Raw genomic sequence first — 16,707 nt, forward strand, 5'->3', positions numbered from 1 at the left:
TCTGGGCGGCTTCCAAAAAAACAGAAATTCTAAAATACAGAAATCCATCAAACATTAAAAGCTTCCCTAAACAGGGCTGCCTTGAGATGCCTTCTAAAGGTCTGGTAATTGTTCTCTTTGACCTCTAGTGGGAGGGCATTCCACAGGGTGGGTGCCACTACCGAGAAGGCCCTCTGCCTGGTTCCCTGTAACTTGGCTTCTCGTAATGAGGGAACCGCCAGAAGGCCCTCGGAGCTGGACCTCAGTGTCCGGGCAGAACGATGGGGGTGGAGACGCTCCTTCAGGTATACCAGACCGAGGCCGTTTAGGGCTTTAAAGGTCAACACCAACACTTTGAATTGTGCTCGGAAACGTACTGGGAGCCAATGTAGGTCTTTTAGGACCGGTGTTATGTGATCTCGGCGGCCGCTCCCAGTCACCAGTCTAGCTGCCGCATTCTGGATTAGTTGTAGTTTCCGGGTCACCTTCAAAGGTAGCCCCACGTAGAGCGCATTGCAGTAGTCCAAGCGAGAGATAACTAGAGCATGCACCACTCTGGAGAGACAGTCAGTGGGCAGGTAGGGACTCAGCCTGCGTACCAGATGGAGCTGATAAACAGCTGCCCTGGACACGGAGTTGACCTGTGCCTCCATGGACACTAGCAGGAAGTATCACTAGCAGGAACTCACAGAAAGCCCCCAAATGGGGCATGCTGGGGGAGGTTGCATTGGATTAACTGAATCCCAAACTAACCCCACTGCAGTCACTTGATGGTATCAGGCCTGATCCAGGCTGGAATAGGGCAGGCACGTCCAACTCCCAAGTGACTGCAATCTACTCCCAGTATAAAAAAAACTGGCAGTGATCTACCCATTGTCATTGCCAAGAGTTGTCGAGCTTTTTTTTAGGGGGGAGTGACCTTTAGTCCCGCAATCGACCAGCGGCACCCCCGTGAAAGACCAGTACTGTAGATCATACGATCGACCTGTTGGACATGCCTAGAATAGGGTTTTATCTGCCCCCGGCAATGTTAAGTAGCAAGACTGTGGATGCAGCGGTGGCCACCCCATTCATTCATGCCCCTCGGCTGTCCAGTCATTGTCAAGATTTCTCTGTGATTCACGTGGATTAATTTTGAGTAAATATGCATAGGATTGCGCAGTAATGGATCTTCTGTCTGTCCAACAGGGTTGTTGCTGGAAAACGTCTGGATGCACAGAAGCCTAAGGTTTGTTTTTAATGTGCATATTGCTTATTATGAAGCATTAAATAATTGTTGGAAGACACTGGCAGATGTGCTGATGTGGATGAAATTAATTCAAGGTGAGTTAATAGTTCTCAAATATCTACACTGGTATGTAATGACTACAAAATAAAAAAAATCTACATTTATAACAGAAAAGGTTATTGGAAAGGCTATCTGCAGTGGCATATTTTGGGAGAAAATGCCACTGGAGGTGCACTGATTCTCCATATTATCATTGGTGGTTGATACGTTGCCCGTCCAGTATCACAGCAGAACAAAAACAAAAAAGAGTTTTAAAATAGGCCTGTGTCTAACTTTCTGCAGAAAGTTCATCAGCTTGTGCCTGAGGTGTGCACTTTCTTTTTTTTTTAAAGTAAATTTTATTGGTTTTTCATAATATAAAGAACATACACATAGAGAACATAATTTCCACCCTCTCCCACCCCCCTCCAGGGGCCCCCTCCTCCCACAAGAGGATCCCATGAAGAGTGGGCAATCGAGGGTGGCCCATTTTATAGTTGGGTTTCCCTTCCCCCTCCTTCCCTCCCCCAGAGCCTCCCCCTGCCACCAAGAAGCTCCAGGATGACAAGGAGAGAGGCAGGCGGGTATCCCCCCCTATCTGTCTAAGCTTACATATCAAAAGAAAAAAAGAAAAAAAGGACAATAAAAATAAAAACAAAACACACCACATCAAAAAACAACAACATTTTTAACCTTATCTTTTTTTCTGAACATTATCCCTTGGGCTTCCCCAGACCCCCCCCCCTTTATTGATTTTCATTTGCCAAATCAACTTTTACAGTTCTCATTTTTGCAAACCATATAATCTCATTTTAAACTTATTCTATTTAGCTATTTACTTAAATCATCTATTACTTTTTATAGTTACATATCTCCTTCCATTCCCTCCTTACCCCCGCACCCCAGAACTCTCCCTGCCACTGAGAGCCTCCAGGATGCAAAAGACAAGCAGGGGACGGTCCTTTTCCAGCTGAGTCCCCCCCTCCCCCCGTTCCCTCCACTCCAGCAGCCCCCCCCCTGCCACCAAGGAGCCCCAGAACGAAGATGACCCGCAGGGGAGGGTACAGCACCCAGCTATCCCTTCCAGATCACTCTTTTAGTTATACGAATAATCTCAGTTCTAATCTAAAAAAGGGAAAAAATGCTAATCTACTTTTCTCCCCTTGCCTAAATTTTCTGCAAGAACTTTCATAATTTTATGAATTCTATATCTTATCTTCTCATTCCATATTATATCTTTTCTTTCTAACTTGAGCTCTCCCCCCCTGTTCCCAGCACATCCCTTCCAGCAAAATCCAAAATCCATGCACCAGTTTCAACACCATTTTAGACAGCCTTTAAACATACAGTGGTACCTCTACTTACAAATAACTCTACTTACAAATTTTTCTACTTACAAATGGAGCTCCGTCCGCCATCTTGGATGTGGTTTAGATAGGATTTTTTCTACTTACGAATTTTTAGATAGGGTTGCTTCGACTTACAAATTTTTCTCCCAATGCATTCCTATGGGATTCGACTTACAATTTTTTTCTACTTACAAATGTGTGTTCGGAACACATTAAATTCGTAATTAGAGGTACCACTGTAGATCCCTTTTCCATTCACCCCACTCCCTTAGGTGTGCACTTTCTTTTGGCTGTTCCCACTTGATACTTTAATTACTAATTCCAAATGAAATTTCTTTATACTACTGCTCGACCTCTTTTGGTTATGCTCTATAAAAAGGGGCTTGCTCTTACTTGGCATGCTCTCATTTTTGGTTATCAAACTGATCTGAAAGTTACCCGACTGGGAGAATTAACCCCAATCACTGAGCTGGTTGCATAAGCATCCACAAAGCTAAGAACGAGTCAACAAGACATGATCTGGACTGGAAGTAAAAAAACAACGAAAGACTACAATTTAAGGAGTAAGGGAGAATGGGTGAGTTCGTAAAACACATTACATTTGGATGGCAGGATGCAGCTGGTATGCTGCGACAGTCGCTGCAGCTGCATTCGTAACCAACCTGACATTTGGGCTTCTGTCTCTAAACCTAAGGAAAGAACTTTGCAAGGAGGATTAGCAGAAGAATGTAACTAATATAAAATGGCAGGGGCAAGCGTGCCTATCAGAGCAAAATTCAAAAGAATGCATCACTGATCAATGGTCAGGCTGTCAGGGCTCTACTGCCAGTTATGAGTCATACTTAATTAGTGCCAGTGGGTGTTCCTCTGGGCAGTTGGCAACGAGGAGGGAAATGCCAAATGAGTGGCGAAAGAATGCGGGGGTGCTGGAGAAAGATGGTGTTTCTTAAAAGAAGGCGTGCTTGGGGGAAATTAGCAGCATTCTTTCATGCATCAAACAGCCAATGGTTCTATTGGCTGGAACAGTAAAAATGTATATATTTTAAAACCCCAGAATTAATGCTTCTTCTTTTTTTAAAAGGTCTGTCTCACATTTCACAGAGCTGTGGTATGAATAATAGACATGGATGATTAAATTTAATGTATTTTTTCCACTTAGAAACTCCATACATCAGCATGCCAAGTCAAGATACAGAAGTGCAAATGACACAATCTTTAACTTGTTGCCAAGCAGGAAGATGGGACAGGTGGGAGATGAATACACTACCTGATTGTATGCTTCTTTTAAAAATCTAAGTATTTGGGAAACGTTCAAGGAATGAAGGACTCAAAAGTAGCTTAAGGTAGACCTAATGACTGCTTATGTTCTTTTCTGCTGTGTTGCAATTAAGTATTTATTATTGTATGTCTTTGTCTGTCTTACACACACACACACACACACACACACAAAATTACTACTATACAGTACTTGGATAATACGGTACTATCTGGGTTTGACATGCCAAGATATGAACAACTCTTTTGGCTGCATAGACAGCAATTTATTGCCACTTTTCTCATTGCATGCTTGAATGAAATGCAGGCATTTCTAACTAAACAGAGTTTCCCAATTTGCTCCCACTGGTAAACTATGGCTACCTGCTTTGGACTACAGTTTCAATATCTTTATATGTGTGCCCCACCCCGTTACGCCCCCATTCCACCTTCTTCTGGGTCCAAAAGGACCCATGCAATGGCAATCATATGTCAACTGGCTGTGCCTAAAATGGTTGCCACCTCTACAGGCAAGTTCTAATAGCTATATTAGAATCTCACTGAGTCCAGTCAATGTGCCTCCATATGTCAGTGTCATTTATACATTTTGCAAATGTTAGACATGCCAATTTGAATTCCTTTCTTTTTAGTACATACATTCTTTTTAAGTACATACATACATAGTACATACAATAGTCCATCATCTCTCCCGCCAATTAGGATATCATAGATACAATATGGTGGCCACCTTCCAATACTTTGGCCACCTCATGAGAAGAGAAGACTCCCTGGAAAAGTCCCTGATGTTGGGAAAGATGGAGGGCACAGGGAGGAGGGGATGACAGAGGATGAGATGGTTGGACAGTGTTCTCGAAGCTACCAACATGAGTCTGACCAAACTGCGGGAGGCAGTGGAAGACAGGAGTGCCTGGCGTGCTCTGGTCTATGGGGTCATGAAGAGTCGGACACGACTAAATGACTAAACAACAACAACAACAGATACAATATACAGATGCAAGTTTGCAATTTATTTTTAATTTCACTTGGAATGTCATTTAACATAAGCTAAACAAGCGTACTTCACACTGACCTTCAATATATTTCGTCCATCAAATGACTCCCTTTCCTTGAAAAATTTGCCTGCAGATCTATTACTTTGCTCTTCAGCTGCAAAATAAATATATTAAATTACAGCTCATCCTAAAAGGGTTTTTTCACACATGGAATAAAACTCTGCACTCACCTTTTATACAAGAAAGAAAAGCTGCAAATTATTTCCCAAAGTATCATGTCAAAATTCCTACAGTCATCAATATTGTTGCAAGGATTATGCAGGGCTGACAGCTCAGTGTAATAGAACCATCCAAGGGGAAACTAGAGTGTAATATTCAGTACTCTGTCAAAGCACGTTTCAGCAATAAAGCATTCTCTCATCTCTTGAATTACCAAGTCCAGCATCAAATATCTGATCACTCTGCATAGTATATATTTAAAACCAATGAGGAAAAGTAGGCACTTGGGCAATGCATCCTTGTTCACAAGGTGTCTCTAATGTCTCAATGCCAGTATCTGAGAACAAACTCAAGAAGATGAATTACTCCTTAGCTAGGATTCTGTTACTCTGCAATCTGCATATTCTCCTCACAAGCATATAACCACCAATATGATTTCTGAGATGTTTATGTTTCATTAAAAAAACAACCTCAAAATTCTAGCCCTTATGATAGCAAGGAACAAACTGTTGCATTGAACTGAGCTAAGTCAAGGTTTAGCTTAGCATATCATCAGAACCAGAAACAGTGGTTTCTCCTCACTAACCACAAGCTACAATCAATAAAAAACTTCAGTCGATCTCACTAAGCCATACTTTGGCTTACTATGTGGTGCGAACCAGCTATCTGAAAATATGACTTTTGGAAGTTGTCTATTTGTTAAAAATAAACATGAGAGCAGTAATTCATAATTCAGGCTTGTAAGCAGCAAGCTACCTGTTCACCTGTCAGAACTGCTTCCAGGAAGGATAGTAAAAACCGTGGTGAACTAATATTTTTATAATTTTAATTTACAGCCCAGGCCCAGGATTTGAGATTTTGTGGATTCTCTGATAGAAAGTCTGAATTTTCTGGTGCAGACATCACACAAACACATCTATTAAGTGTCCTATTTGTTCCATCAGCCAAAATCAAATACAAAATCTTGATATACAGTTAGTTGGCTGAACTTAGCATGGTAGTTCTTATGGCCTTAAAATATGCAATGCACAGAGTGACTTAAGGAAATGTCCTTGTCATAGCCACACACAACAGTTTGCTGTAAGTAGTATGTTAGAATTAGTGCAAGGCATTTTCAGGGTTCAGTTAAATAGTTACCGGTACTCAGTTACTATTCTATTTACTGATATAGTCATTCTCACAAAAAAAGAACAACACACACACACACACACACACACACACACTACAGGAGCCTGGAAGTACATTTTTTAGATATTAGAAATAAGAATGAAGACAGTAACAGTCTTGTCTAAAAAGCAATACAATATCCTAACTTTCATCAGACATAAGGGGAAGAAGGAACCATTTTCTGTCAGATATAAACGTTTAATGTTTTAGCAAAAGCTTTATTCTCTGCTCTGTACTGTGTAACCTTAATGAAGGAACCCAACTCCTTTTGAGGGTCATGGGCCAATTATCTTTTGCCTAAAGGTCACAAAAAAATAACAAATGAGCAACACCAAACACAGGAACCATATAGCAATCTCAGAGATCAAAGTGGTAGCTATATTTCCTCAAGGAGACCTTAACAAATGCTCACCACTAGGATCTTTCCGGAAGATTGTGTTCATGACTGTGGCATGGAGTTTCACCCGATCCCACTCTTTCATCATTAGTCCAGAGTTCACAAACCGATCTGTCAGTCTATCCGCTATGAGCTGGAGCCTATGGAAAGGGAAAGGAAGTAAGGAAAACAACATTTTCTTCATTACTGTAATGGGATACATAATTGTATGTTCATAACCCTGCAAAGAAAAACACATAAAATAGTTGTTACTTTAACAACAGATGTTGCATTTGCAGCCTGCCATTTCTTCAAGGTAGGGAGACGAAGGAACATACCCAGTTTACATTTTTATATACATATATATATATATATATATGGCAGGGGGACTGGAACAGATATATACCCAATCCCTGAGCCAAAAATCCACCTATATCTGTAAGCAATAAAGTTGTGGCCATTTCTAATCCAAATCATTGTCTGCTTGAGTTTATTAATTACATATTACATTTAGCCACTGCCCGTGGGAGCGGTAGCACTGTGACTGGGCCCGCAATAAACAAACAAACAAACAAACTTAGTGGCGAGTTCCCCCATTCCCCCCCAAAAGTAAAGCACTGGTTCTACATCATCTTAAAGGCAACAGTTTAATTCCAGTTCTGATTACAACTGAACATTTCTGAAAGGTCAAATATGGGAATGAGGAAGTTTGTTAAGCGTACAGAAACTTGTCACTGCTAGAACATAGAAGTAATCTCCCCACACAAAAGTGTGATGATTCATATTTGTGCTAACTGCAAGCTAAATGTGTGCACTAGGGGATGAACACATTTCTAAAGCCCCGTAGCTCTTCTGTATGTTTTCTTCCTTCAAAGGACTGAGCAAGATTCATAGCACCATGGACAGAGAACATTCATTAAAACCAAACATTCCTGCTCATTAAAATGGGAGATCATCACACAAATGGGAAGTCTTATACAATCTTGTCACTAAGTCCATTAGCAACATAATTTGCCAGATAGCTCATCCCTTTCCAGCTATAAGTTGCCACCTTGGCCCTTTAGGTCTTACTGAGAGATGGAACAGTAATAAGGTTATTCCCTCTCCCTCTCTGGTCACCATTTGCTTGACAATCCTTGATGAGCTAACGCTACAGCCTGCTAGCTTTGAGCTGTCCCTTTGAAGCAGTTACTGGCCAATTTCTAGTCTTACTGATTTAATCTTATGTTTTGCCCCTCATCATTTTATTTCTGGTGATACATCAGTGACTTTTAAAATTAGCGATGACAAATGAAAGAAGTACCATCACAGATGATACTAAAACAAATTAACAAAATAGCTCAAGTGAAAATGGTGCTTTATTATGTTATAAAATTAATCAAAGAAATGAGACAAATTAAAATGAATTACAAAGTCTTTGCTACATGGGAACCATCAGAGCATAACCTTATTTCATTGTCTCTCCCCCATCCCACCTCACCCACAGTCTAAACACAGTCTCCAGCATCACCAAGACAAAGGAGGGAAATGGGAACTCTTATGCTTTGGGAAATCAACTATTCAGAAGCAAACAAAAATCAGAAAGGTTATTTGCTACCCCGGTATGACTCCCCTTTATCACATACACAGCCCAACAAGACAATGACAAAAATCCACCAACAGCATATGAATCAATATGGTTAACCTGACTCAAAACGCTCACCCACCCCACTCACACACAAAACAAAGACCATCACAGCCAACCACAAATGAACAACCATATCCTAGGCCAACCCCAACATCTCTCACCACCAAAGGAACACAAATGAACAGCAGAGAACCTACACAAGCAACGCTGACAAAAACCCCCACACATATATAGCAAATAGAAACATCGTCACCCGACCCCACCCCCACGCCCCACCCCATCTACCTCTTTTCCCCTTTTCTTCCCAATGTCTCAACAAATGAAACTGATTTGTAAAACTGTTATGAGAGACACTGCACATATCTTTGTAAACTAAGAAAACCTTTAATAATAAAAAAGGTTATTTGCTTCTCACATTGCCATATAAAGGACGGTTCAAGAACTTATTTTTTAATCCTTAGTGTTGAAAGAGTCAGTTCCTTTTCTTAAGGTATCATAGTAACTAATATGTTACTATTAGTTACTAAACTCATGGAATCTACTGAGTATATCTATTAAATCCAAGTGCCTTAGCTTTCATATCAACCCAAGTATGTATGTCCTGGTAGCACAGAATCCAGTTAATCGGTAGTGAGAGAGCTATGAAGCAATGGAAACTGTAAAATCCCAATGTAATTAGGATCTGTCTCTACCACTGATCCTACTGATCAGATTCCTTGTAAGGCAGAAACATAGCTGTCAAGTTTTCCCTTTTCTCGCAAGGAAGCCTATTAAGCATAAGGGAATTTCCCTTTTAAAAAGGGAGAACTTGACAGCTATGGGCAGAAAGCTGAAGCAAATAAAAACATGGTAGCCCTTATTTAACAAAAGCTGGAGATTAATTTGAAATGATACATTAAAATCTTGTTTATTTAATTTTGCTGTAACTATTTACTCTGATGCTTCTTTTCAGAAAACCACAGATACATTTCAAAGGGAAGAAATAAATAAATTGAAACATTCAATATACATTTGAAAACAAAACAAAAGGAATGGCCTGGTCTATATTTAAACTCTGGTTTCTTAGGGAAGGTAGTGACAACACGGAATACAAAATAAATGAACATTCATACTTTGCAAGTAGGCAAAGTGAAGAGCATTACAAAATTGTGATAACAATGTGACTTAGCAGTCAGTTGCAAAGACAGGGGCCACATTCTCGCAGTTTAGCCATATAGACAAGTCTGAATGGGTCCAAGCAAAGTCTTCAGCTTGCATGCTCCCCTTTCCCTCTCTGCCTTCCATGGGGCCAGGACTTCAGCAGCATTTAGTTTCACTTTTAAAGAATCCTGGCTCAGCACCAACATGTGCATCAGAGATCGTGTTTTTTTTTTAATGGCTAGCCACATAGCAAACAAACTCCAAACCATGGGTTATGAAAGTGGGTTTTAAAACAAACCAAGGTGTGTTTTAAATCAGAATCTGTGGTTCAAACCTAATGCTTTAAAAGTGAAACAAAAGTCTGCTGAAGTCGTCTTGCTCCTGACTGCATGAAAAGAGAAGATGGGAGGGGGGGCGCACAAGCTTGATGCTCTGTTTGGGCACTCTCAGGGTCACCCACATATGTGTGAACGCAGCCACCAGCTAGCAGTGGTCAGAATTTCAACCACATCTTTAAATTAGAACTAACGAGAGTGGAAACAGTTTCTAGTTTTCAGAAGTACCAACATTAAGCAGAAACTGCACAGGTGGATACTCCATAATTATCTCTCTCAGTAACACAACTTGTTATCAGCCCAAGGGCAAACTCATTACAGGCCCTTCTTTACCTACAAAGAGGTTGCAATAACCTTATCTCCTGGATAACTTGTGGTATATTTTCTGGCAGAAACAATCAAATTCAGAGGTTGAGAGCCTTCTCAAGAGTCATTATATTACTTTTGAAAATTCATATATAATCTATTTGTGGAATTAAAATGATTTTTTAAAATTAAAAAAGCAGGGGGAAACTTACTTGTTAGAGCCATCCTTCATATGAACTTTTGCATAGAGAACATCCATCATGGCAGGATCATCATTCATGTACTCTACACCTGCTACTTCTACAGTTAGTGGTTTGCCTCCAGCAATTGAGCTGTTTGAAAGAGGGGGGAATCACCAAACACAGTTCATATTTAAGATTTGGCAACTACATAATTCACTTGTTCAGCTGCACTAGGCTACACCAATTCACCAACACAGCTTCTCCCCCACTTTTTAATATAGGTTTATAGAATACTACAATTAAATTTTTATATTTTAGTGTGGCTGTTATTTCAGTAATTTGATGCATATTTATCATATAAACCTAACTTAGTTCCATTAATTTCAATGTGTCTGCTCTGAGCACGTTAGTCGACTACAACCCAATGGATGCAACTCACAACAATTTTACGCTATAGAACATTGAATCATACAGAGCAATGTCTCCAGGCCTCCTAAGCCCCGACAGATTTATGTCTCATTGTGAAACTTATAATGATGTTCAGATTATTTTGCCACATAGAGTGTCACAGGCTGTATTAATGGTCCCATCAAATGGAATGTTGTATGATCATATGAGGGTCAGTTCATATGAGGTCATCACAGGGGTTCACTGAGATAGAGGAAAATTAAATCCTGTCATTATTAATGTAGATTGCAAGCTTTACAGGCAGCAACTTCTAGATACTATACAGCACAGTGCTAGTAATATTTAACTGTTAAAGAGTACGAACAACTGTAGCATTTTTTCCATACATAATAAACTGCCAATACCTTCAAATATTAAAGCAAAGGATGAGAATTTTATCTATTTCTGTGCATAGTATCAGAATCCATGCAGCTAGCTGCTCCCTGAATAATGCAGACAAAGGCCTTTTCTCTGACAATTTAAACAAACAAACAATCTAGAAAAGCACGTTGTTCATTGTGCTGCCAAGTCCTCATTACCCACTAATGTCAACTTGGTGACACACACAAGCGTTCTGCAATGCAAAACTGGGTCCAGAAGTCCTCAACTTTAAGCTGGCCTCAATAAGCCAGTTCACTTTTGTGACTGCCACCAATCCTCCTGCTATGGATAAAATCTATGCCATTGCACTCTGGAGGCACTGAGCAGTGAGAAATTTTGCTGCATTAGAGTGACTCCGAAGCTCAGCAAAGCAGGGCCAAGCCCTCTCCATCCACCCCCTTTTCCTTAGGAAAGAGTGGTGGGAGGCTCAAGCCTGCAGTCACCAAAGTAATGAAAAATAAGAGATGGGCAGGGGCTCATCTTTGACCTTGCTTTGGGCTTCAGGGGCACAGTAAGGCTTCTTGCCACTTCTGAGCACCTCGCTAATTTCAAGTGCCTCTGAAGCCCAAAGCAAGGTCAAAGACAAGCCCCTGGCCATAACTCACTTTGCATTTGCCACCAATGTGCTTACCTGGTAAAAAAAATATGCTCATCATTCGCAAGCTCATCTGTGGGTCTCAACCTGCAAGCTAGGGATCATTCTGCTAGAAAGTCCTTACAAAAATATTAGAAGTGAAAAAAATATTTTTTTTGGGGGGGGGGTTCATAGTTTCACAGCTCAAAGAGTATGGTTTTTGTAGTAGATTATGACAACTCCTGCACTGTAGAATCATTGATCTACTGTATTAGAGTTTATTTTTAAAATACAGTTCATGTGGCTTCAATACTCTCCACCTTCGACTTGTTTAGGTAATTAATCTCAGGGATATACAACCATTGGGCGGGGGGAGCTATTTGCCAAAGACTCTGCTAGTGAAAAAGTGCCAAGGCAATCACATTTTTCATGCACTTCCAGGAGGGGAGAATCAATCTTTGTTCATGTACAAATAAAACCAGCTACTGTAAGAGAGATAGAAATGCTAGGTTATAATAAGATTGCAAGCAAAGAGATGCTCCTAAAAGGTTTATATCAAGAAAAAAGTGCAATTCGGTCCTTGAATTGTTTTGTGTAGGCTTCTCATTTACTCCTAATAATGGCTTGCTGGATTGCTCCAATCTGGGACACCCCACACCCCTCTAAGTTACCCTGGTCCTAGAACCAATGCTTCTTTTTGAGTGCTGTAGCTGGTTTACGGCATCCCAAGTGTTTTGAATTTACTCACTCAATAAAGTCTTCTTTACACCTCTGCAGGAGTTCCTGGGCCTTCTGGATTTCCTGTTCATTCAGGAGTACCAGCGTCCCAATAGTCAGATGCAGCTTGGCAGGGTTCTGGAACAGGCTACTACTGACACCATAGTCCTGTAGAAACATTGAGAAATTCATTGAGGAGGAGGAGGAGGAGGAGGAGGAGGAGGAGGAGGAGGAGGAGGAGGAGGAGGAGGAGTTTGGACTTGATATCCTGCCTTTCACTCCCCTTAAGGAGTCTCAAAGCGGCTAACAATCTCCTTTCCCTTCCTCTCCCACAACAAACACTCTGTGAGGTGAGTGAGGCTGAGAGACTTCAGAGAAGTGTGACTAGCCCAAGGTCACCCAGCAGGTGCATGTGGAGGAGCAGGGAAGCGAACCCAGTTCACCAGATTACAAGTCCACAGTTCTTAACCACTACACCATGCTTGAGTGACATCAGAAATTCATGTTTCTCTTTACTTTTGCATATCCAGGAATCTGTGTCTCTTTTAAGCTATAGAGCAGATCTCTATTACAAGCCAGGCTTTATGTTCTAAAAAATGTGGAGCAGCTATTGGTTCTTTATTCCAATCTCAAAGATTTGTAACCAGCTACATGTAGCATCTGGGGAGACTTATTCAACTGCTATCTCCATCTTGCAACTGAGTCTTCAAGGTAACCTCATAGCTAAACATCCAGCCCAATTATTTTACTTTACTTCTTTTTCCTTCTCTCCCAATCCCCTATTTTGTGTAACATCTTGCCTAACTGAAGAATTCTCAAGAACTCAGTAACTTTCCACTATTTTGTGACATTTTGCTTACTCCTAAGAAAGGTATTAGCCAACTCTGGATTTTTGAAGTAGAACATCTGATGATCAGAATTCCAAATGGGTGACATGCAAAATGAAAGTCATATAATAACATGGCAATAGCAACAAATAGGAAATATTATTTTTAAAAAACAGCAAACTAAAATGCCCAGATAAACGTATTCAAATTACATAACTTAATTTCCTACAGTTTGCTGGCTGCTGCATTTTAAAATCAGTTGGCTCTTATCTTCATAGCTGCTTTAGAAAATTAAAAAAAAATTCCCTACAGGTAATTGTCTTGTCTCCATTCAACCACATTGTTAATTTTTACATTTCAGAAACCCAAGTGATGCTGCACAGCAGGGGGCCAGCTAACGACTTCGTTTCTTATGCAAGTCTTATTTGAAGGAGCAAAGTGGCAGATCATTTGCTACTCCCTGGCCACATATATACAGTGATGCAGACTGTAGAGTCAACACCCTCACTCTCATCTTGCTTGATGCCTGCCTAATCCTATGCATTGCACACATGGGAGCTGCTGGCAATATGTGTCACACTGAAATAGCTACATGCTGTGGCTAGGAGTGGCACCAGCAAGGCTGGGATGCATGTGTGTCAGATGACAGTGCATGGCAGGAGACATTGGGTGACGCAGGAAGTGTTGGAGTAGCAGGGGGCTCTGCCACACAAGGACCCTGGAATTATTATGACTAAATGTATTACCAACCCTTCATCAGCAGGTCCCATGACAGTAACAATTTAAAATTCGGTATTAAAAATGTTAAAAACAAATAATAGTAACAGAATAGGGTGGAAACACACATTTCAGGTGCCAAAGGCTGGGGTAAATTGGTGTGTCATCAACATTCACTGAAAGCTGCATAGTGGAGTCACCAGATGTATCTCTGTGGAGAGGGAATTCCACATCTTAGGGGTTGCCACAGAGAATGCAGATTCCCAGGCCACTGCCCCCTGAATCTCTGAGGGTGGCAGAATTACCAGCCCCACCCTCCTGATCTTAACACCTGAGAGGGTCTATAGAGAAGGAAGCAGTCTTTCAGCTATTTTGGGCCTAAGTTGTTTAGGGCTTTAAACACTACCTACACTGGGAAATGAATTTTCAACAGTGAATGAACTGTGCCATGGATAAAAAATATACCAACTGGAAGAAAGACCAAGAAAATTGATTTAGGGCCCTACACCCTCCAAGAGTCAGGGATCACTATAGGATATCTATTCAATGTAAAAATAGATCCAAGTATGAGGAACACAGGGGTCTTGATCTCTGAATAATAGTTGACAAAGGCTTTTTCTTGTTTCTAAGCTTTTAGAAAGACTGCTCCGATTTGAGGTTTTCGCCAGCCACCTTTATACACAGAAACTTTTAAATCATTCGCTGAAATCTCCCAGAAACAGAAAGTTCCACAGTAGTCTATGCCAACCTGGTGCCCCCAAGATGTTTTGAACTATAATTCCCATCAACCTCAGACAGCAAGGCGATGATGGACAGGCCTGGTGGGAGTTACAGTCCAAAACATCTGAAGAGAACCAGGTTGGCAAAGACTGCTTTAAACAAGCCATTGTATTGTTCCATATCTTATGACTCCAGTTATGATCCTGCAGACACCAAGACTCACTGAACATGGGCAATAATCTGCAGACAGAGCTAGGAATCCTTTATCCATGCTGCCCATGTTATTGGGAAAGCGTTACTACCGTCACCGCTACCTTCCAGGCCCTCACAGACAAAGGAGGCCAAAATGATAATATTCAATTCAATTAAGTTAATGTCAATTCCACCTTTCAACGGGAATGCTCAAAGCAGCTGAGAACAAAAGCTCTCTCTCCCGTTCTTTCCATTCTGCCAACTGGTTCAAAAACAAAGCTGAAAAAGGTCCTCATTCTCTTCTGCATGAAAGCTTATTTAGGATATACTGCAAAGACAAAGTGGTTGTACTTATGAGCTTTCTATTCAAATATGGGACAAGCCCCAGAAGCCATTTAGTCCATAATGAACACAGGGAGCCTCAGAAGCTGGGGAGGCAGCAGGGGGAAGGTTTGTTATGTTCCAACTGTTGACAGCAGTTCATTTTAATTTCTGTAATGCTCACAGATATGATGTGCACAAAATATATTGACACAATAAATAAGCAGCATTTAGGAAAAGAGGCATATTCAATCTAATTGCATGGAGGAGGGGAAAGGAGATTTCATGTTATAATTACCAGCAACCTAATCAGCTGAAAGTCTCCTCTACAGCTTTCCAGGAATCAGTGGCATCTTACATGCTCTGACTGCTTCCTATTCTGATGCTGCGCATCACTAGGAAACACCTGGATTAGCTTTGCAGGAGGAAGCCCCATTAATAGCAGAGAAGATCCATAACTCCTTCCTATAAATTATCTGCAAATATCAAACCTATTGCTTCTCATCTTTTACTACATTTTCAAAGCTCTAGTGATAGTGGTCTAAACCAGGCATAGGCAAACTCAGCCCTCCAGGTGTTTGGGGACTACAACTCCCACCATCCCTGACCACTGGGCCTGATAGCTAGGGATGATGGGAGTTGTAGTCCCAAAACATCTGGAGAGCCGAGTTTGCCTATGCCTGGTCTAAACAGAACAATCCTAAGTAGGTTTACTCAGAAGTAAGACCTATTGAGTTCAATGGACCTTACTCCTTACCTAAAGGAGCAATCTTAATTCCTGGCAAAAGAACAGCAGGCTGAACAGAGAAGGAGGGCTGCCACCACATCTGAAGCTCTGCTGCTCACACTGGCCAGGGAGGAAAGGGAAGGAGTACTTCACCTAATTTATGCTGTGCCAGCTTCATGTGACAACAGCAGAGAGACCTGGATCAAGTCCCTCTCTAGCTGCTGGACCAATTCAGGATCCAGCAAATTCATGGCCTGGTCCAACTTCACTCCACTGCCATTCCACCCTATATTGCGCCCTTCAACTGACTACCACCAATGGGAACACCACTAGCCATAGCATGTCAACAACTCACATTGTTCATGGTCAGAGACAGACAGAAGGAAAATCCTCCCCATACCCTAAACGCATCCCAGCAGTGGAGGTTGGGGGTTATGATTGTTCTGCAAATGTGTTTTAATCTTAACAATTTAACCCCATGACGCTTCTGAGTGGACTTTTCCCAATGAAAAGCCTGCAGCAAAGTTGCAATAGGCTGCTCTAGCTTGCCTTTTTGCTTAGATGCTTGCCTGCTCTAAGACAAAGAGCCTTTAAATTACTTGTCCAAACCCCCAGTTCATAATTTACTATTTAGTAATCAATGCAGTACCACTGAATTGCATTGATTTTTCCTTTACATCTGCACCCAGCAATATCTTCAAACAACCCCTGTTGTACTTGAGCATCCTAATAGCAGCAGAAACAATAATTAAAAAAACAACAGTGAGTCAGAAGCATATCTAGAACAACTCTTAAGTAAAGCAAAGCTAGGGAACAAAGTTCGCTCACATAAATCTGGACTAAACCAGACTTACAAGCTGTATATCTAAA

At 41.1% G+C, this 16,707-nt stretch overlaps 1 protein-coding gene across 1 annotated transcript in view; it reads right to left on the minus strand.

Annotated features, from left to right (window-relative positions):
* The window catches only part of ASCC1 (activating signal cointegrator 1 complex subunit 1), a 47,225-nt gene that overhangs the window by 15,996 nt on the left and 14,522 nt on the right, over positions 1 to 16,707 (minus strand). The window contains exons 6-9 of the mRNA XM_035137633.3: positions 12,365 to 12,501; positions 10,245 to 10,364; positions 6,661 to 6,785; positions 4,940 to 5,016 (exon numbers count right to left, since the gene is read on the minus strand). Of these exons, the coding sequence (XP_034993524.1) occupies positions 4,940 to 5,016; positions 6,661 to 6,785; positions 10,245 to 10,364; positions 12,365 to 12,501 (459 nt within the window). The remainder of the gene's footprint in view (positions 1 to 4,939; positions 5,017 to 6,660; positions 6,786 to 10,244; positions 10,365 to 12,364; positions 12,502 to 16,707) is intronic.

Source organism: Zootoca vivipara, chromosome 5 (genome assembly GCF_965207765.1).
Source record: "Zootoca vivipara chromosome 5, rZooViv2.hap1.1, whole genome shotgun sequence".
Lineage (NCBI taxonomy): Eukaryota > Metazoa > Chordata > Lepidosauria > Squamata > Lacertidae > Zootoca > Zootoca vivipara.